The sequence below is a fragment of the Fulmarus glacialis genome, unplaced genomic scaffold (genome assembly GCF_000690835.1).
Source record: "Fulmarus glacialis isolate BGI_N327 unplaced genomic scaffold, ASM69083v1 scaffold42171, whole genome shotgun sequence".
Taxonomy (NCBI): Eukaryota; Metazoa; Chordata; class Aves; order Procellariiformes; family Procellariidae; genus Fulmarus; species Fulmarus glacialis.
Window position 1 is genome coordinate 15,169 of NW_009191704.1, and position 23,595 is coordinate 38,763.

Sequence of the window (23,595 nt, forward strand, 5' to 3'; positions counted from 1 at the left end):
CCTTTCAAAAACCCTAGTAATTTAGGGTGCAGTTTAGATGATTGCCTCTAACCAGTTGTGTTGCCTACTTTCCTAGTTGATGAAGAGAGAGAGGCACCTCCAAAAAAATGACTCATCAGCCTAAGGTAGATACTTCTAGATCAGGGTGAATCACCCTTCTACCATTAACTGTGGGAAGTCTGGACATCTGGACTGAACTAGATTTGTATATTTTTATACTGCTTAACTTTTTTGAAGTTTTAAACTGTAGCTTTGGAACTGGAACAAATTTCATTTAAGAAAGTCTTCAATGAACTGAAGAAAGCTCACACCACTTTTGTAAAGCACAAGAATCTTCCCTGAAAATATGTATGTAGTAGCAGAGGTGAGGCAACAATGACAAGGTGGACTAAGAACTACCTGTTGTACCAAGTGTGTCGGCACCAGAAAGTCCTGCTTTAATGTCTGGATTTCAGTACAAGTTATAGCTGCTCAGTATGTGCTCAGTGTCTGGCTCAGAGACTTGTATTTGATTGTGCAGATTATACATATATTTATATATTAATATGTCTATATGTACATTTATAATTATATATTCATTTTTCTATTAAATGTTATATAAAAGGAAGGTGCATAGGTCTATATATATTCCCCTCCCACACACACATGCATTGTATATGTTTATGTATAAGCATAGAGATTTAAAAAACCACTTAAATTACAGGCAATTCAATTTCAAGAATATCAAGTAGATGTTTCATTCTTAGGCTAACCAAAGTCCTAGTGAGTGTCACCTTATTTTGCATTAGATTGCTTATTTTCCTGACCTTTAGCAGGCTGCCAGCATTTTCTCATGCCGTTTGCTGCTGCTTATTCACAGATACCATAAGCTCCCTCTCTGTTAGAGAAAGTATGTGGTTAAGATATAAAGCCCTACCATGAAAAAAATTTAAACAGCTTGTGATTAATTTGCGATCAAGCCTCCAGAATAGTGACTCAGTCTTGTTTCTTCTGTTGCAGTCAAAAGGTTCTTCAGGCATAACTCCATCAGGCACTCAAAAGAAGGTGAAGAGGACTCTGCCCAACCCACCTCCTGAGGAAGCAACAGCAGGAACTCAGTCACCGTATACTTCTGTGGGATCAGTTTCACGCAGAAGGATTTGTAGGACCAACACTATGGCCAGAGCCAAAATTCTTCAGGATATAGACAGGGAATTGGATCTGGTCGAACGTGAATCAGCCAAGCTTAGGAAGAAGCAAGCAGAGCTAGATGAGGAGGAAAAAGAAATAGATGCCAAGCTGAGATACTTGGAAATGGGCATTAATAGGAGGAAAGAAGCCTTACTAAAAGAAAGAGAAAAAAGAGAGCGTGCCTATCTGCAAGGAGTAGCAGAAGAACGTGATTATATGTCAGACAGTGAAGTTAATAATACCAGGTCAACCAGAATAGAAACTCAGCACGGCTTGGAAAGACCACGCACTGCACCCCAGACAGAATTTAACCAGTTTATGCCACCACAAACCCAGCCAGAAACACAGTTTGCCCCTGCTACAAGCCCATATGCTCAATATCAGTATTCATCTCCTGCCCTGCCAACTCAAGCACCAACTCAGTTCACACAGCAATCACATTACCAACAACAGCAGCCTTTGTATCACCAGCAGGTTTCACCTTATCAGACCCAGACAGCTTTCCAAACAGGAGCTACTATGTCCTTTACTCCACAGGCTCAACCCCCACCATCTCAACAGCCATCATACCAACTCCCATCACAGATGATGGTGATACAGCCAAAGCCAAGACAAACCACATTATATTTGGAGCCTAAGATAACAACAAACTATGATGTAATTCGCAATCAGCCTCTTATGATAGCACCAGTTTCAACTGACAACAATTATGCAGTTTCCCAGCTGGGCAGTAAATACTCTACCTTGGACTTAAGGATAGGACTAGACGAGAGAAACAGCATAGCAAGCAGCCCTATATCAAGCATATCTGCAGATTCATTCTATGCAGATATAGACCACCACCATACACCCCGAAATTATGTGCTGATCGATGATATAGGAGAACTTACTAAAGGAACAGGAGCACTTGGTTCCAGTTTTAGCCTCCATGAGAAAGATCTGACCAAAACAGATCGACTGCTTCGCACAACTGAGGCCAGGAGAGCACAAGAAGTGTCAGACTTCCTAGCACCACTGCAGACTTCTTCTAGGTTACATTCCTATGTTAAAGCTGATGAAGACCCAATGGAGGACCCTTATGAGCTCAAACTTCTGAAACACCAGATAAAACAGGAGTTTCGTAGAGGTGCAGAAAGTCTTGATCATCTGGCTGGCCTGTCACAGTATTACCACGCAGAGGGCAGCTATAGGCATTTTCCGAAATCTGAGAAATATAGCATAGGTAGGCTTACTCTTGAGAAACAGGCTGCTAAGCAGCTCCCAGCAGCCCTCCTTTACCAGAAACAGTCAAAACATAAGAAAGCTTTGATAGACCCCAAACTAACAAAGTTTTCACCTATCCAAGAAAGCAGAGACCTTGAGCCTGACTATTCAAGCTATATGACTTCTAGCACTTCAACACTTGGGGGAATTACTACTAGGGCAAGGCTTCTTCAGGATGATATCACTTTTGGCCTTAGAAAAAACATCACTGACCAACAGAAATACATGGGGCCACCACTGACTTCATCCATTGGAGCAGGTCTTGGGACTGCACTAGGTCCAACAATGAGATCCACATTACAAGATGAAGCAGACAAGTCTTATAGCAGTGGTAGTAGATCTAGGCCCTCATCTAGACCCTCCTCAGTTTATGGGCTTGATTTGTCATTGAAAAGGGATTCTTCCAGTTCTTCTTTAAGACTGAAAGCCCAAGAAGCTGAACCCTTAGATGTTTCCTTTAGCCATGCAGCACCTTCTGGAAGAACTAAACCCACCAGTCTACCTATTAGCCAAAGCAGGGGAAGGATCCCAATAGTAGCACAGAACTCAGAGGAGGAGAGCCCACTAAGTCCTGTTGGCCAGCCAATGGGAATGGCAAGGGCGGCAGCTGGACCCTTGCCACCAATATCCGCAGATACCAGGGACCAGTTTGGATCAAGCCATTCATTACCTGAGGTCCAGCAACATATGAGGGAGGAGTCACGGACTCGAGGCTATGATCGAGATATAGCCTTCATCATGGATGACTTCCAGCATGCCATGTCAGACAGTGAAGGTAAATTAGGCCTCAGACTGGTATCTTACTATCACAACGCAAATCCTCATTTCTATGCATGTGTCTAATTTTTGTTACACTTCAAAGACTTGTTCTTTTTTCTGTTCCTTGGTGCATCTTCTGTGTATCTACATTTTTGGGGTTTGATTTGTTTTGTTTTATTCGATATTTTTTATTTTACTCTAACAGCAGTTTCTGGTTGGTGTTAAGCTACCCGAGCATGCGCACTATATTGTTGTCAATTTGCTTTCTTTTTGGTTTGCTTGTGCATTTTCCTTTTCACTTGTCGACGTCTACTTCTCTAATGATACTGTGTAGAATATTCCATGTACAATACAGACCCTACCATCAGTCTTTATGTGGAGCCTTCTCCAGTGACTGTGAATCATTGAACTTATTTGCAATAGTTTTTGTTGGGATTTGGAAATAATCCCCCAAATCTCTAAAAAACTCTAGTAATTTTATTTGCATGAAATTTCATTATAGAATTCAAGAACTGATAATTCCATCTCCCGATGCACCACTTTAGATCTATGTTTCTATAGAAATAGTATGTTCATTAAGTACATATTGTATGTTAGAACCATGTAGAGCTTATCGTGGTAGCAAAATAATGTTCTACATAAGGTTTGTTGAAAGCATCCTCTCATGTGGACTTCTGTGCGTTCAGAATTGTGATGATGTAAGATAATTTGTCATTTGGACGGTGCAAGACAATCTCATCCTTCAATAAACTTGCATAAAGTATTTTACTTTTATTGATCAATTATGCAGCGTAGCTGGTTTTATATGCACCCCATACAATATGTCTGCCAAATAAGCACAAGAGTTTATCTCACTTAGGTTCATGAAAGGAACCTTTCTGATGTATTATAAATGGTGCAATTAAAAATGTTTTTTCTGAATAAGTACAGCAGAATGTTAAAGCTGATGTTGAGTACTAAATAATTGCAAATTATGTATCAGTTTTGTTTGAGTCAGTTCAGACTTAATATATTCTAAGCTGTTTAAAAATCATAAAGACAGTTTGAAAGAAAATGAAATTAATATGTTCAAAATTGTATGCGCTCCCTTAACTTTTTCTTATGTGTATTTACTGCACAATAAAAGAGACTTTGCATGCGCTATATTGTCTGTAAATGGCAATGATTGTCTCAAAAGACACATTTGCATGATTATGAAGTAGTATGGTTTATTTTTCAGGTTTATATTAACCTCAATGTTCATTATTGCATTATTGCTTTTTTACATATGCTGAATCTTTCATAAGCATTAGAAAATTGAATCTATTTGCCTTCCTGATACTATAATATATTGAAGGGTTTTGTTCTATAAGTTTCTTTTTATATTTCTTAGATATTTACAACCCCCTCATGAAGTCTGTGTTTCAGGAGAGGTTCAGGATCATCACCTTTTTTGATTTTGAAGTTTAAGTGTTTTCACTGTTCTTAAATTCTTAGCACACAGAGTCCTATAATTAAATCTGAAGGCAGTTGAGAGGAACTCCCCAAGTTGCAACTCATGTCATTCTTCTTAAATAAGTAGATATTATCTTGTCTCAACTCAGCTTGTGCTTTTAAGGGTCATTCTAGGGTCGCATTGTGAAAGACACAGGACTTTTCCTCCTGAAAACTAAGGACAATCAAACCAGACCAAAAAAAGCCTATTTGGTGCTGTTCTACCTCATATAAACAGGTCATAAGGAATTATATTTCTGCACTACAGTGCATTATGTTTCTGTTATATATTTGTACAAGGCGTACATGTTACATTTTATGTTACATGTTTTGGTTTTAAATTTGTCTCTGTTTAGTTACAAACTCAATTCACATGTTCCTTATTAGATTGATATGTCCCTGAATACTGGGGCTTCCCCTTTCAGCAATATTTTTCTAATTTCTATCAAGCTTTTGTTTCTTCACAAATAGATTGGTTTTGCACCATGTTATATAAAGTCTTGGGAAATCAACACACTTAAATATTCTGTCTAATAGCAAGTAACTTGAATTGAAAATAATTTATATAATATGGATGTAAGATAAAAATGTTCCAAAGAAGCAGTTACACTTCTTCAGAAAGTTATGGCCTTCTTTTCTCCGGACTGCACTTTTCTCTGTAGTGCCCCAATAGTGGACAGCTATTCTGGTGTGTTGCATCCAGCCTTTTAACACAGTTTGCTTTGCTTTTTCTTTTTTTTTTTAAACAACTGCTGCATGGTGTTGATGAGATTTCATTAAAAGGAATCAGTCTTAAGCACTGTCTTAGGAAAACTCTTCTCGTGCTAAAGCTTGAATTTTCATCTTTAGAGACTTTTAAAAATGAATGTAAATCAAGGTATTAAATTTAAATTGTTTTTCTTCAGTTCAAATTGAGAGATGTGCTTGACTTTCCGTTCATTTTTATAAGTCACATTCCATAACAAATACCAGAAGAGAATACAAATGGGCCAAACATTCTGTTTTTCACTAAATACACCTACATACTGTAACAAATCTTAAAACCATGCTTCAGCACATGAGTAGTACCTAATACTAGGATTCCAAACTTCAAATAGGTTTAAAAAATGTCTTTAGTGTCAAAAGAGCACAACATTCAGGGGCTCCCATTGAAAATAAATAGCATTTTGAGCTTTTGAAACATCTGGTATTTTCTCAGGGTTCCGAGTACCATGAAAGCTCTGATCCAGCAAATAGCTCTTTATTAGCCCCACTGCTGCCACAGTTTCCACAAACTATTAAGTATGTTGAAGATGCTAATTTTCAAGGATGCTGAAGCTAGTGCTCAATTTTAAGAATGTAAATAGTCCCTTCTGGTCAGCTAAGTAGATATAAAATGTACCTTTTCTCACCTAAAAGATTTTTTTTTTTCTTTTATATGATAATTTGTTAATTCTACCATAGAGTTTAGAAGTTTAAAATTCAGGTATAAAGACATCAAGAAAATTTAAGCTGCACACTGAGTTCTGACCACACACACACCAATTGAGAATATCAGACATCTCCTGTCCTGATTCTCTGTTGAGGTCGTGAAGTTAGTGAAGGTTCGGGGTTGCACTCTGCCAACAACAGTAGTATCTGTTACGTGTCTATAACTTTATTAACTCTATTGATCACTACAACACAGCTGACCCTTTATAATTTTTCATCTGTGAGATTTACAGTGATCACTGTTAGTTCTCTGATCAAGTTTTTTGGACTTCACACCCCGGAGTCCAATCTCACCTTGTTAAAATGTGTGTGATTTACAGCGTGGGACCTTACTGACTCCAGCAGGAGTTTTTCACAGGTGGAACCATCTGGCTGCATATTGTTAGACTTAGAAAAAACGATGTATCCTCTAAGACTGTCAGTGATTCATCTTGGCTGTTCTCAGGTTTCCAGCTGAAACAAATCCCAACTAATCAAGCCAAAAACAACTGTGTGTGTATGTACATATGAATGTGGCGTGTGTGTGTCTATATACACATACATACATACCTTTTTTAATTTCATATCAAATACACACATTCATCACAGTTTGATAAAAAAGTAGGCTGGTCTGGACTGCAGTTTGGCATTCTGCATATGTGCTAGCTTTTCTAAACAAGAAATCCAGCAAAAGTTATTTCAGGTGAGACAGGAGGAGAAAAGAAAAATCATTTTTTCTTCTGCTCAGCTAATGACACAGATTGTGATAGTCAGCATTAGTATCTGGGATCAGAAAAATGCATTTGGTTCTTCATGTAAGCTTCAGTAAGAAGTTGTGTCAGGGTGAGTTATGAACCAGCCTGGTACGTGCAGGCACTAGTCAATTGGCATAAATGTGTAAAGAATAAAGGATTTGCATATTAGATCATAATGGTTTATTGAGAGCAATTAATAACTAATCACTAGCCAGACCGGCATCAGCCTTTAATAATGTTTCTATGTAATTCGTATATGCTGGTCTAAATAATATTTTCAAACCATTTCGTATCAGATTAAATTTGTGCACAGTTAGGAAGGCAGAGACTGCATAATATCTGAACCAAGATTAAGAATTATCCAAAGGCCTAATATATTATAGGATGGTTGTTTTTACCACATACAAAATATTGTTTTTCAAAAATCATGCATATATATTATTCCACTTTTTGAAGAAATTTAATAAAATAGTCATGAAAAAACACAATTTTTTTTTTCCCATTAAACTTTTTTCCAATTATTTGTTAAACCAACTAGATTATGTTTACTTTAACAACTACATAGAGAAAATTATGCACGCTACCATTTTGCATTTTAAATTCTCTCCTGTGTCATGGAACAATTGCATTCACTCATGTTACTATAGCAACAACTGACCTTATTTAAGGTTTGCAATGTCTGGTGGTTTTGCTGAAACAAATATTGTCTTTCTTTGAATTCTAAATTTATCATGCTTATTAAAGCATAAAATTCAAACTTTCATTGCATTCTAATTAGCTGCACATTGTTTTGGTTTATACTGATAGGCAACATAGATCAAAATCTGTATGTTTTATAGTGGAAATATTATTAAACACATAGGAGCTGATTCTGATCCCAATGGAGTGAAACCTATGTCAGTTGATCCAATAGTTAGTAGGCATGAATATGAGCATTTGCAAAATTGATTTCAATGAAACAGTGTTATTTGATCCCCAAAGGGTATCTAACACAACAGATTTTATACAGGTCTAAAACTGTTGCAAATATAAGAACATTAGTCTTATGGAATTATTGCAGAAAGAACATTCTGGCTAACTTTCCATGCACAAAAAGGGTTCATACTGCAAAATCAGGGGATGGAATTCAAAATGAGAACACTTGCAATATTTCTGCTTAGAATTAAAGAGAGTATAGATTGCTTCATATCTTCTTTGATTTGGGATGATACTGATTTCGTAAAGGAATCTCAATTTTCGTATAAGTAGTTCTAGATTATTTCCAAAATATTTTGAATAATACTCAGTTCAGAAGTTTGGGAATTAGTGGAGGTTGGGTTTTGAGGGTTGGATTTTGGTTTGGGTTTTTTTTTTCCCCTAGCCTACTGCAAAGTAACTAATTTGACTAATTTTTTTCATCAAATGTTTTAGAAATGTGTGAAATCTGCAGTGGATTTCTGAGCTGCCAGAAGGAAGGAAATGGCTATAGCACTAGGCAGTGGGTTTCTTCTGGTATTTAATATCCATAGTTTTGACATAAACAGAATCTTCTCACTTTGCTATATCACTTACAGCTAAATTATGCCTGAGTTCAATGTCTCAAGTCTCGCCTGTAACTTTGCTTTAGCTGCATGGCCAATCAGTAACCACTATGCATGTTTGCTATGCACCATGCACATTATTGCCCTTTGCCCAGCACTGGATCAGAACATTTGACCTGTCCTTGGTTTTCAAAGCCTATCATCTCCGTCGTGAAGAAACAGATTGGTTTGACAAGCCCAGGGAGTCTCGTTTGGAGAATGGACATGGTCTCGACAGAAGGCTGCCAGAGAAGTTGTCCCACTCTCGACCACCAAGTCAACACCAAGATCAAGTAAGCTGTCAAGTAAGCTGTGCCTTTAGTTTTATAAATGTTGACAATTTAGTCATACTGTTCGATGGTGTAGGGACTACAGGATTAATCAAATTCCAGCTACATTCAGCTGAAGTGCTGTTGAACCTGTATTTGTCATCAGTACTTGATGATGAAATTAGAGTAACATTCGTCTGCAATTCAGTATTAATTTTTCAGGTTCTCTTTTGATTTTTGAAACATATCTGAAAGGATTTAATCTGCTAACCAGAACTATCTATACATTAGGTATTCCTATTTAAAAAAAAAAAAAAAGAAAAGAAAAAAAAAAGAAAACAGTTAGTCCCATTTTACCTTATTTGCTTTATCCCAACCAAATTCAAGGCCCTTCCTTTAGTAGTTTAAGGAAAAGAGTTGCTTTATCCTGTTGACACTTGTTCCCACTTTTAGTTGGTCAGTGTAATCCCAACAGTCTGTGATCAATTACTGAATAAATCAGCAAGACTTTATCAATCTAATAATTAGAATGTTTCATTTATTATAGCGAGAAAGAAAAATACCATATTCTGCTTTTCAAGCTTGCCAACTTTGAAATCTAGTTCACCTTAGTATACCAGCACATATCCTCTTTGAATTAATGAAGTTTATGTATTTCAAATCTTTAAGGTCTTCACTTGATTGTTTCAGTTATCATTTTTACTGATTGATTGAGATTATACTCTGTTTTCCATGAGATGCAATGGATGCAAGAGAAGGCATTGCATGGCCCGTTTGTGGTACTTAATAGCTTATATTGCTCATGTTAATTCCTCATATAACACACAAACAGGATGTCATGCAGCCTTTTTTGCTGGTGAGCATTTTCACTGACATTTGACAATAGAATTTAGGTTTTATGAAGTAAAGATGTAGACTTTATGAAGTAAGCATTCAAGTATCTTGCAATACAAGCTGTCATTTATTTTTATTTTTTCCTCTTTTTCTATCTCTAGTTTAGCATATGTTAAGAATTACACAGCCTAGGTTGTACTGAGCCTATCCATTTCTTGCTGAGAAAGAGGGTTTTACATGATACAAGTCTTACACGAATCTATTCAAATAACTCACTCTATGAACCAACTTCATTGCAGTGTAAAGGATGTTTTAGAGTCTTCACAACTCTTAATATCACTGGAAATAGACTAAAAAACTGCCTATCTGAGCACTTTAATCCTCATAAGAAACATGCATTATTCTGAGCGTACATAATTGTATTTGACCACTACAGCATCGTGATGTAAAATTTAAACTTTGCTTTGAAAATCAGGTTTGTCCAAGAAGAGGGTTACTGTTATCCTGAGCTCTGCGATATGGAGGTGGTCAGTAAGATGCATTTAACTTCTAGCACTCTAGAGCTTTTGCCCTGGGAAATAGCTGCAGGGCAAGTTACTAGTCACAAAGGTCCAGTCTTTGGTTTTTCTCTCGTATAAATAGCACTACGCTAGCACCAGTAGAAAGACTTTGATCAAATTTTTTTAGGAGGAAGGTTAAGGGGCCTGAGAGTTCTCGTTTTCTTGGATATTTCCAGAAGGAAATTTTTTTTTTTTTCTCCCTGAAGCTGTTGTGATATCCCCATGCTTATATGGAAATAGAGACACTGCATTTAAAATCTTGCCAAAGGCATTTTTTAAGGTTTTGTAAAATATGGAATGGAAATTGGAGAGTGAACAAGTTCTAAATAATTCTGTGTGGTGCCTCTGCAAAAGAAAATTGATGTGGAAGGAGCAGCTTTACAACAGTTCCCTCTTCATCTGTTTCCATCCGGGTTAGCTACTGTCATTCACCCACTGTTACAAAATAGTATCAATGTGTCTGCAGAAGAGAGAAATGCCAGTTCTCTCCAACTCTACATCATCTACCTTGTCAAAATGTTACTCACAGCTTGTGTATATTAAATATCTTCTGTGAACATTTGATTGAGATAACTTTAAAAAAAATTATTTTCAGACACATCCAGAAATTAAATTAAAGACAAGATAACAAGGGTCAGAGCCATTTAAAAAGTTTCATTAGCTCCACATTGAATTCTGAAAGTAAAACACTTAACAACAGAAGCAAGTAAATCAATATTAACACCTCTATTTTTTAGCATTCATTTTATATTTTAAAGCTATCGAGAAAAATAAACAATTTTCAGGCCCATGAGTGTGTCAAGGCAAAGTAAACACTCCCTAAAGGCTTTTTCAGTCTTGTCTCTTCTTAACAAAAAAGTTACTGAATTCATTGTCCCATGCTGTCTGTCTCCTGTATCCACAACTCAGTTCTGCACAGAGACCTGTATGTCCAAGCATAATGTACTCTGGAGTCAAAAATGGCAAATTCTTCTTCATCCTGACCATCTGAACAGGTCCACCTTCACCAGAGCTTTCTTTATTGCAGAGGCTTTCCTGAAATCAGTTAGGATGACAGTTTCCTGGTTAGCATAGTAATTAAGCCATTGCAACTCCTTTAATATCCTGTACTGAGGGCAAACCAGCCACAAAAGGAAATATTTGCATCAGTAGCACTAATCTGCTTGTAATGTATCGATTGAAGCTTCCAAGTACACTCATCCACTGTAAATTTTGCATTTGTATTTTCTTCTTTGTAAAAAACGTGACTATTTTACTGACCACTACGATATTTGTATTCCAGAAGATTTTGTTTCACATTTGTGAAACATCAATTTCCTTACTAGATGAAATCAGGACTGCTTGGTTATGTCCCACAGAGCTTGTACTGTTAAAGGTAATAAATAAAGCACAGCCCTGTGCTTTTGAAGCAAGAATGCAGCAGAGTGACAACCCTGAACTTCCAGGTCTCCATGAATTTCTTATAACCTAGCAGATTAAGCTCACATACTGTATTATTAATATTAAAATATATTTGTTTCTATAGCAACTTCTGCGGTGCTACATAGTATTCTTAAATCACATTAAATTGCAGTGCAGTTTACTATTTTAATAGCTGTTTCCCAATATAGTGATTCTGAACTGCTTACCTGAGGAGGGTAAACATGGCTTAAACCTGATACATAATCTATTGCAGATTTCTCATTGATCTCTGTTGACCTCAGCAGTTTGCTTAGTCGCTGCCAGTTGACCTGCAACTTCTTTAAATCTCCAGACATCAAGGCTCTTTTTATGATTATTTTCTGTGAAAATTATTTGTATATCCTGTACTAAACTGCGTATTTCAAACAGGTTGGGAAGGAACAGTAAGAGGAGGTGCCGGGGGATTAAAAGATCATGTCAAGGAGGTGGACAGTGAGAGTATGTTAACAGGAGATATGTAGCTTCTCAGTGAGGGGTTTAAATACAGAACTTCCAGTGATCATAGGTGGGTCTTTATAAGCCCTAAACGAATAATAAAATCTCAAACTCATCATAATGTCAGTGTATCATCATCAGTTCACTTTGGCAACAGTTTTCGAAGCACAAAAAGAAGGCAAGTGCTCAAGACATGCAACCTTTTGAAAGTTAATCCCCTGTTTCTAAAGGCCTTCAAAAGGTGTGTGTTTGTTGTGGTTTACGGATCTGTACCATTCCCTTGAAATACCACTTAAGTCACGTCTGTTTAGGGGTACTTGAGTATTTAAAAATGATGAAAAAATGGGTGAGCAATGGGGTTAAAATGAGAAAATACTGTTTATGACAGAGATCCAGAAAGCTAGCTGCAAACTTTTGTTCCACATTTAAGTCCATACTGCTTAGTTTTTATTGTTTTCCAACGAGCAAGGAGATTTCATTTTAATTTGTAGTAAACTGCTTTCTCTGTTTGAGGCTTGGGGGGGGAGGCATTTTGTGATTCAGATTCTCTGGAAATATGATGAGAAATAGGACATTTCTAAATTTAGTGCAATTGTTAAAATATCTAATCTAATGAGTGAATTGTTAGCCACCCTCTCACTGTAATTCAAGATGGAATTTAGCAGTATTTCATTTTTTAGTCACCCAGCAATGTTATTTCACTGCATGCCAGAATGACTTTGAAATCAAAACTCAGAGTTCTGTACTGACCTAACTGCAGAACCAAAGGCCACTCGCTTTGCAATTTATTAATGAGAAGGAACATTGTATTTATTAAGTTTTTCTTCACTACTTCTTTTGCAAAATATCTCCATCATTGGGGATCTATCAGTAGAGAGAACTTTCCACCTTTAGGATTTCTAGAGAACTTCACATTCTTGCCCTGCACAGAGGAGATGTAGTGGTTCAACGGGGCAGGATTTCCTTAGCTGTGGAAATCCCTGGTGCCAGCTTTCACAGGGCTTGTGCGCTCATGCAAGTACCTGTGGTATTCGGAAATGAGGATAGACAATCTCTAACCCATCAGCATGAGCATCCACCATCCTGTTCCCGGATACCTAACTCAGATAAAATTTCCCTTGCAGACTGTATTTCCTAAAGGACTGCAGCCAGGCGTAGCTGCTGTGATTCACCTTATCAGGCCTTGGCTAAGATTTTGGTGGAAGGGGAGGTGCAGCACCATTTAAAAACAGAAATTACTGTGGCTGTGTTGATCTGATCCAAAGCCCAGTTAATACGTTATAGCTGTTCTATGGACTTTGGCTGGAATACTAAAATACGCTTGATGCATTTTAGTTCTTAAACTTAAATAAAACATTAAAGAAATTTACTCGTCTTAATTGTCCTCTTTACCTTATAGAAGTCCCTTATATGAGGCTTCCATGGAGTTTCTTTATCAGAGAAAAAGTGTAAGAAAAATGAAGTCTATTTTTAAACTGATTTTCTGTAACGGTGTTAGAAAACCTCAGCGCATTTATTTGCCATTCATTCCATTTTTCGAGGGGCTTTGAGCTGACTAATACCATGAAACACATGACCAGAGCTTAAATTCCTGGAGGAAATGCTTTATAGTCCAGTTCTTATTTAACTCACTGGGATGCAACCCCCAAGGGCCCGCTGAGTAATGCGCAGAAAAATGTGACCTGAGTCCCACGTCAGCTCAGAGAGCAGAATAGGAGGGAAGATACACTGGAGACTCAAAACGTGGCTGTGATCAGAAGGGGACAGCATTACCAGTGCTGAACTGCAAGAATTATTACTCGAGTGTACTAAATGCTCCCAGAAAGGCGAGGAAAGGATCTCCATGGCAAGGACAGATGGCAGGAATCTGTGGCTTTTGTAGTAAATAAGCGGGATCAAGTCACCCTTTGCCCTGTGACCTTAATCTGGGCTTGGGGACTTACGTCCTCCATTCCTGCAGCCTTGCAGCGGAGGGACTGCCCCTCGGCACCCTAGCTCAGATTTACGCTGTTGTGATTATGTGACTTCAGTGGGGTCCTTCTATATCTTCACTGGGGTAACTGGGGGAATAATCAGCTAGAAGGACTCCCTGGCATATATTCAGGTGAAGGGAAATCACCTTTAGTGAAAGGTAGATGTGAACACTTGGAAACACAAAATAATTTGTGTTCTACAAGGTTTCAAATATACTAGTAGATTTCAGATAGACATGGGCATTAGGGGTTAAAGTAAAACCATCAAAACCAACGTAACTGGTCTTTCCGTTATCTGTTTACAGCAACCACTGTTTTTTCTATTTATTCTGCCACTTTCAGACAAATACTGTTCTGAAAGTAAATGCCTAATGACATGTTCAATTTAAGTACCGATTCCCACCAACAATAAAAAATAATATGCCATCCTGAATGCTAATAAACTTTAATGCTTTTATTCACAACTATATGAATCAGCAAGATTTATACTTATCATAAAATTCTGGAAGTGAAAGTTATGAGGAAGTAATAGACTGAAGTAGGAGACGGTCTATATTTTCTGATATATTTGTCAGCAAATCATGTACAATATGACATTGAATATTCTTGGATTATTATTTATTCAAAAAAGCAATCTTGCTAAAGAAAAATAGAGCAATTAAAAAATGTGAATTTAAGTTTATGAGCTGCAACGTTCCTCAGTTAAATTGAATTGCTCTCACCAAAATGGATCCAAGCTAAGGATCTGTTTAAATGTGTTCATACTGCTTCTTTTGAATTGCATTCTTTTATGTTCCTTTTTATTTAATTAAAAATAAAATTAGATACATTATTTCAGATTTTTTACAATTTTATGTAAGCTACATGTGACAAATACATTATTTTTACTGTTAAATTACACTTGTTGAATTTCTAATAATGTCATTATAAACATAGCAATGTCCCTATCCATTTATAAGTGTGGTAGTATTAGACCCTATGTCCTGGCAAAATTCCGTGATAAGTCCTAAAGTCTGCCTGATCTCAAGCTCTGATTTATTCTGGAGTACTGGTCCACTACCAAATCCATGATCTCCTTTTTGTCTGAGATTAATTACAGTCAATACTGCTCTCAGTGTGTTACGGGAGGATTTCAGCCTTCTAGATGCAACGCCATCCATCTCAGGATGAGAACCTGAATTACGACAAAAGATGTATAAACTCTTCTGCTCACTGTGGGATTGAGCTAAGCGAGTCCCTTGACTTCCCTGTTTCCCCTCCCGTCATTTATGTGTGCTATCCATTAACATCATAAACTCTTCAGGGCAGAAACTGGGTTTGAAGTGCTTAGTTCAGGAGGAGCTTAATCCCTTTAAATGCTACTTAAATATACATAATAGTAATAAACTCTTGGCAGCAGGCTGCTGATACACTCAGACTGCTGCATTATCATGCTGATTAATATTGTCCCATTGGCTCCTTGAATCTGCCTCCCCAGGTCTCATCCCGTTGACGCTCGGCCTGGAGCAGTCAAGGCAGCCACGCTCTCTCCTCTCGGTCCGGGTGCAGTGCTCAGGCTCAGCACCAGCATGGCAGAGAGGTGATGGAGTCTGCTTTGCTTCCAAAAGACCAAAACTGGAGGCAAAGAGGGCGTGTGAGAGGGGTGAAGTGTCCAAGTGTTGCAGCAAACACTCTCGGCAAAGGCGCTTTGGTGTGGGCTCACGGCCACCGCCCCTGGCAAGGGGGTTAGTCCCCGCTGCGCGGCCCCTCCTGCGCCCGTGTCGTGGGGCGGGTGGGATCATCCCAGCTGGAAGCCTGGCTCTTCAGGGCGTGTTGTAGAGATGCTTTCCAGTATCAGCCCAAGTAAATGTTGCACATTTTCATATAAAATGTAGTCCTAAAAGGTTTAGGTTGGGTCTTTCAAAAGGCTTTTGGGATTTGACGACAAGAGGTACATTGGAATACGTGGGTTTGCTGAAACTAAAGCAGTAACTTGTGGCTGTTTACACATTCAACCACCATTTTGTTTAGGTCTGTATAAACAGGATTTCAAAATAATTACAGGAATTATATTTAATTTCATTCTTCTCTTGAACATCGCTTGGGCAAAGGATTAATGTTAAGAGAAGCTACAGAAGACAGTGGCCACCTTCTAGTCATTAGGAATAAAAATCAGTACTAAAGCCATATTCAGAATGAATTTGGCTTTATGGAAGCAAATATTCATTCCCCTGCAGAAGGATTTTGCAGTCTGACAAACGTCTTGAACTTGGGGGGGTGTTTAAATTGCAAAGTTGTGATATTTCCCTGGATGAAATAAGTTTGTTTGCTTGTTTCTGTTTCAACTGTCTAAAATTATTGATACAACTGAATTTGTTTTATCTTTTTATGACATACATATTTGTGTTCCTCAGATAAATGGGAAGCCCCTGCAGTACATTTTTCCTCATGCAAGGCTCAAACTACTGAGAGACCCAAAGGATCACACAGTTTCAGGTAAAAAACAACAACCCTCTATGAGACATGATAATTAATTTGATTAGCATGAATCCTTCAAAAGATTTGCAGTATTAAAAATAGTTCCTGTGTCATATGCAGCAGGAAATTCAGTGGTCATTTTAAATCTTGCTAGTTGGTTATAACAGAAAGCAGCAGCACGGAAAAAAGGTCACAACATCTGTTCAAGATACATAAGCTATACAGACACTAAAAACGGGGAAAATCTGTTGTCTTATACATGTGAGCAGTCTGTTTTGCTGTTGCTTTTTATATAACTCTGTATTCTCTTTTTGAAAAGTTTCTGTAAAATAGGCTTGTGTAGGTGTTCAACAGGTATAGAAATGAGAATTTTATTCTTTCGGTACTGGAACTATTCTAGAGGGGGGTAGCAGAATCATTAGATCCCATTTTTCTGTGATATCTTCACATAGAGACATTTAGCACAGGACTTCAGATTTATTCTCTTTTCCGTGATGCTAACACAAACGTTCGTGTAAGTCTGAGTCTGCCTGCAAAGGAGATGAAAGTGGCAAAGGTTATATTCATTCACCCCCCGGACTGTGAGCAGGAACACAGTGTGATGTTTTCATGTATCAAATTGTAAAAGGCTGCCAGTTACAAGATCTAGCACAGGTAAGGTCTGTCTGTTGGAGCTTTTGGAATTGCACTCTTTCTCACATCTAATACTGATAAGGAACTAAAAGTTTTTTTAACATACTGTTTGTCTTCTTTCAGAGGTAATGCTTTAAGTGGTTTTGTCGTGGAACCGTCAGACTTTTTTTAGCTCGCTTAAAGAATTGTAATAGTGTGTGTCAAACTCTCTGTACAGAAGTAATTACCGACTGCCAGCTCTGGTGTTCCCTCGAGCATTAAGTAGAAAGTGGCACGAACTTACTTGAATTGCTAAATATTGTTTTCACAGGGTTTCTGGCAGTAAAATCTTGATCGCTTCCACCCCCAGTATCCACCTCATATTTAGGGTGTTAAATGAACGTTCTGTATATATTATGAGGTATTTTCTTGCTAGTCAGCTTAACACCCACTGGTGATTTCAAGATGCATAAAGACCCCTCCACCCCCACAGCACGGTCTGAAAGAAGCCGGCGGGTCCGCGGTTGCGCCAGCCTCCTGCCCCGGCCCCTGCGCTCCGTAGGAGCTCCTTGACATCCTAGTGGAGAATTCTGCCCTGCGGGGTGATGAGTAATGCTGTGATCCAAGCTGCTCTCTTACTCAAGAACCAGTGGAATTACAACCACACCACTGTGTATAACTCGTGATTTAATGTTGCTGAAGGCTTGTTCTCCTATGTAAAGTTACTTACCCTCGTGCAATGTAAAATGCCTATTCCAAATTCTCGACTAGCTCTCGTGCCGGCAACCACAGCAACATACTGTGCATCAGGGTAAATGCCTTGTAAGTGTTGACTGGAGAACCAAGGTGTAGTTATTGACTTCCCATTTACTAATACCCTGCATAGCATGAGACTACACAGGATCAAATACTCACTCAGGATCCTGCTAAGGTTTCATAGCCCACACTGGGATTGCTTGCTGCTGTAGCTGTGCTGTATTGTACCTAAATTCTAATTGGAGTAAGCAAGCTTGGCTATGTGTCTACAAGCTGCAGTCATACTTTTGGGTTTTGGTGCAGATACACCCATGGAGACCTGCACCGACAGACTTCTATATGATCTATATATAGATTTCCCTAATGGCTTAAATGCAAATTGTACAGAAAAAAGCCAGAGGTGAAATAAGGTACCAATAGGGAGGACCTGAGCCAAAAGAAATTGTATTTTTCACTCCTTGTACATCTCTGAAGTACCATAACTCCTTGACTTCATACCTCCCTTCCTCCTCCTCTCAGTGTCTAAAGGATTAAAGTACACAGAAACTCTCTTTAAATGCACAGTGCTTTCTGCTTAGCCTTCAGCTTTCCAGATGGCTTCTCCCAGAGCCACACACTTTTGATTAACCATTATCTGCAAACTAATAGCAAGTATCTCTGTTTATTCACCAGACTGACTATTAACCAGAGGCTGAGTTAGAAATCTATTATACAGCAGAAGTTACTTAAAATATTGGTAAATTAAGCAATATATACTCTTATACCACCACAGCTACCTGACTACAAGCTTATTGTATATTAATCTAGATGCCATGGTTGTTTGGTTGTTTGGCTGGCTGGTTTCTTTCTCTTTCTTTGTTTCTTTGCTTCTTCCCTTCATGTCCTTCTTCTGCTCTCCCTTTCTCCCTCCCCCTCTCTTTCTTATCAAAAGTACTAAAATGAGGTGTTGAATCATTTTATTTAACTGTTTGCCTTATACTTGTTGCATAGGCTTGGGAAAAGTGTATGTTAAAAAACCCAACAACCCTCAATAAAGCTCACATGGGGAGTCAGATCTCTCCAAGAGAACAGACAGTCACTGTCCGGGTGGCGATGGGAGTCTTTGTTGCAACCATCCTTGCAGCAGCATCTTCAGCTGTATCGGATGAGACTCCCTGAACTCTTCTGTTGCTGGATCCTTACAAGCCAACTGGCCCGTGGTCCATTGTTTCTGATTATCTTACAGTATGTACAAAACGTCCTCTGCCTTAACTATGCACAAAAGCCCGTTCTATGTGATCATTTCTGCACATGCGAGAACAGTTTCTACTGATGATTTAAATTATGTATGTGCAGTTTGGTCAGTTCAACAGCAGGAGCTGCCTTGGGAGATGCCTGAGACTGACAGGTTCTCTTCTCAGGGAATTAATGAACACATCTTAAGTATACAAATAGTGTATCTTAACTGGTGTGTGCACAGCAGGAGCTACATGGGGAAATCTCCCAAATGTCTACAATTCCCACTTGGAGAACTGTAACTGTTGATCAGCTCTTTTGCTGGGAAGCTGGGCACTTCATCTCACTGGGGAATTCCTGGGCCAACCTGGGCATCAATGACTCAGTGTGGTGGGTCAGCCCTGGTACCCAGATAAACCACAGCTGTAACTATAGGACAAGCTTGAATTTCATCTTAATATCAACATTATAATTTGAATTCCATAGATCTTATCACATAATTACCATAGCAGAGGTTACTGCTCGATTATGGATCCAGAAATTGTCACATTATGAATGTCAATAATAAGAGTAGTCCCAAATCATTTAAAATTCAGGCTGTATCACTACGTATTATGTGCACATGCATTCTGTTTATTTGCTTTCTTGATTAATGAAAACTGGCTCTGGGTACAGATGACTTTGATGCCTCTTACATAATCTGGCATAATTTTGCACACAAAAACATTTGCTGCAAATTTTAGCATGTGAATGAGGAACTAGGCCAAAATTGTGATGGCAAGAGAATAGTAGTTCTGAATGAAAAATAAATGTATGCTTGCTAGCTGGCCTGTCTCTTGAGAGTTCTCGTTTCTTTAGCATATGCCATCATCTAGAACTCACAGCTTTTCTTTTCAAGGTACACAATGTCCCCTCCTCAGGCAATGCTGATAGTTACGAAGGAATTGCCAAGGATTTTCTCTGCAAAGATTGATTAATAATTTGTGTTTTTATTAAAAAAAAGAATTGGCATCGTGGTTATGCTGAGGTGCCAAAGCAATGATGGCAGTGATCAGTGAATGATAATGTAGCAGTATTTAATGCTCCAGAATCTCACTGTTTGTTTTCACTGAGAATCCCTTGTTCCTTTTGGATCCTTTAGCATAACAGCATAAGCACGGTTTTATACTGCCAGCACTTTCTCTTCTGTTTTTTAACACGTCATAGTTATATTTGAAAAAGTGAAGAGAGGACATGGTTATTGAAGGTAATGAAAGCATTGGCAATGCCTTTGAAAATATTGCAAAAATGAACACTTACATTATATTATTCCTGATCAGAAAGCTGTTTAGACACACCGGGTGAAAATTCAGCAAGGCAGACAAATCTCAGTAGGTGTATAGGTACAATGAGTGCACTCAGTCAAAGGTAATCTTTGCTGCTTTGCCTTGCTTAGGCTGAGTCACAAGTAATTCTTCCCTTTCCAAGGTAGGATATTCTGTGTTTGCAGGGAGCAAAATGTACCTTTAAGCAGCCAGATTGTCCATGTTGTGGAGCATCCTCTTCAATTCTGATAAAAAAATAAAAGGCAGAGAAGCAATACAGAAAAAGCTGTGGACTTTATAGTACAGAAGAGAATTAGACTGTGGGCAGAAGACTGTATCCCTAATCTTCACTTTAGCAGTGATGTCAGTGGAACTGCTAAGAGGATGACAGGGTAGCTGTAACATTGCACACACGTCAGAGATGCCTCACACTCTCCATAAGGATTGCTAATTCCTGCACACGACACTACACTTCTGCAGCATGCCAGCTCATGGGGTACTTATCTCAAGAGAGAGGAAGAGAATTAGAAGAGTTTTCCTATATCAAGCCCTCACTGGTATAGATAGTCTCTAAATAAATAACCCTATATATTTACGGTTCTTTCACTTGTAAGTTCAGCAAATTCAGTTCTTACAGCAAAATACTGAAGTGCAGTGAATATGATTACTAATCAATTAAAAAAACATGTTAAATATAGTCACAGTCTGTGGTGAATGTGATATATAGTAGTCAAAGACAGAGGGTGAGAAGTGTAACCCACCTCTTGTCCTTATACTCTTTTCTTAGAGGATTACTTATCCTGTTTCTTTGGTTCAATGTTGTGAAGAACTGATATAATACTTTGCACAAAAACCCAATACCCTCCTCTAACACTCACTTGTCACTGGGGAAGGACTTAATTAATGGCTGTCATTTGCTCAAACACTCTCTCTCTATCAGAGACGTGGCACAGAAGGTAAAAACCCATAAACAGAGCTGTTACAGCCAGACAACATCAGAGATTTTCCAGTGGAGTCATATGGCAGTAAGTGAGGATAGGAGTTGAAATAAAGGGATGAAGAGATGTCTGTTTGTGTCTTAATAGCAATCTTAGAAAGAACTTAATGCCATCCAGCTTTTCTAAATAAATAAAAAAAAAAATCACCACAAACAAATTTTGGTATTTGTTAGAAATATTTCGTAGAGATACAGACCGTATATTCCATGTTTGTGTGCCTTCTCTCTAAATTAACTTAATTTGAAAAGCACTAGTGTGTGTATTTAAAGTACTTTCAATGAACCCTTTTTAGCAGCTCAGTTGTTTATGCATTTTTCAGTGTATGAACATCTGTTGAAGGATGTCTAATAAGATCTTAAGATGAGTGGAGGTAATTGAGAGGGCAATGTTTCTACTGGTTATAAAGGTCCAATTTGCTTTCATAGTTCTCATGCAGAAAAGGCTGCAGAAACAGATCACTGCAACACTGAATGTTAGAGTTAAGTCAGGCCCCCAGGTTCCCATGGAAAGCCAAGAGGAAAGCAGCATGTAAGAATGAGATTCATAGAAGCCGAACCAGAAATCTCTCTGCAGGTCAGAGATAATGCAGGTCAGCACTTTCTCATGAAGAACTAGAAGACGAGATATTTAGGGATGCATATAATTGGTGAGACAACTTGTCAAGGACATTAGAAAAAGTTAATAACACAGAAATGTCAGTTTAAGGTTTCACTTTGCAGGTGAGGCATAAATTATCTTAACAACTCTCAGAGGAAAATGAAGACCCTTGCTCCCTTCTCTGCATACGGGCTATCAAAAATATGCATAGGTTTAATAATTACACTAGAATGAGGCAGTTACAAAGGGCAATTAATTGGAGGTTGAAACAGTTTAAATAAATCAGCTTTTGGATATGGCTATTTTCCTCTATTGATTATAAAGGGAGCATGAGGTGACTAACTTAGACCACGGTTTTTGCTTGTAGAGATCTTAAATTAGATGAGATGAACACATATTGCTTATGTACAAAGAAGCTATAGAACAATCAAAAGACTTGTAGAGGACTGGTTGTCTGAAGGACCACATCTCTCCTCATCGCCAAGAGGCAAATGCCTATTTCAGTTGGATGCACTTTACAGAGCAGGGTGCTGGAACATTTTGAGAATGATTGCCTTCCATTCGCTATTTACCTCATCACAGATTTGTACAGGTCTTTGAAGTGCACTAGGTGTACACTCCCAGACAATCTGGATGCAGGATGATTAAGGTCAAGACGTTCTGATTCTGCAGGTCACTGACGCAAAGAAAATGTTCCTTGTGGATTGGTAGGGTACTCTGAGGTTCTGATTGTCTCATAGCATCATTGCACCAAGTTAACTGAGGTGCAGCTTTTGTCAAGTGAAACCTCTGCTTTTTGTTATCTGTGTTTCTGAATTTTTTTCACTTTGATATTGTTGACAGGTAACATGGACTCAATGCCTGCGTGTTTGCTTGCTGGTTTACTTCAGTAAAAAGAAGTTGGGGGAGGGGGGCTGTCAGCAAAATTTTCTTTAAATACACTAAATTTTGCCAGAAAGTGTTCTCGTTCCTGAAGAAATCTGTTCATCAAGAAAGGGAGTGAAGCTGACATTAGACAGTCAAGGCTGATGAAACGAAAGCTGTCTGAGGATAGGCACCCCAAAATTACACGAATTTCCTTCCCACACCAAAAATAAAATCAGCCCCCCATAGTGACTACAATGCACATTTTTCTAAAAGAGATACAGTTTAAGGAGGCAAAAGTTTAAGATATGTCAAAGTGCTAATTTGCATGTTAGATCAGAAATTGTCTTTTTGCTTTCTGTAAAAATGTTTTTATTTTGCTGCTTGTTGGTGCTTGGACAGCAGTAGTCATTGTCTTGAGAATATACCATCTTCTCAGAAAAGACTGAAAATTTCCCTCATTTGACAGCTTCTTCTAGTGGGTAGAAAAAAATTATCGTATCGTTCTCTTGATACAGAAGTGAAGACTGGAGTGTTTAAAGAAACAAGCTATGCAGGTAAATAAATTACCTTTATCCCTGTCATGAAAAACCCTGCATTTTGAAGGGTTAATTTCAATAAACAACAATCCGACTAGTAAATTACTATGCACTTAATTCATATGCTGTTTTTCTTTTGCAGTAGTCGAGTGTGAGACATACCAAGTTTTATGAGATTTATGCCTAAGCTGGGTACAACAAAAGTGAGGCACTTCACTACTTAAAGACATGAGTTTAAACCCAACTTAGATGAGAAATGATTGGATACAGTTACTAACATTATTCAGTAGGGA

At 38.2% G+C, this 23,595-nt stretch overlaps 1 protein-coding gene across 1 annotated transcript; it reads left to right on the forward strand.

The window, feature by feature from the left end:
- Window positions 1-999: 999 nt before the first annotated feature.
- LOC104083341 (protein piccolo-like) lies at window positions 1,000-9,378 on the forward strand (the record flags this gene model as incomplete). The annotated part of the gene is made up of 3 exons (XM_009586791.1): window positions 1,000-3,208; window positions 8,585-8,733; window positions 9,367-9,378. Coding segments are annotated over 3 exons (2,370 nt in total), but the record flags the coding sequence as incomplete, so codon positions are not given.
- Between the last annotated feature and the right edge of the window lie 14,217 nt (window positions 9,379-23,595).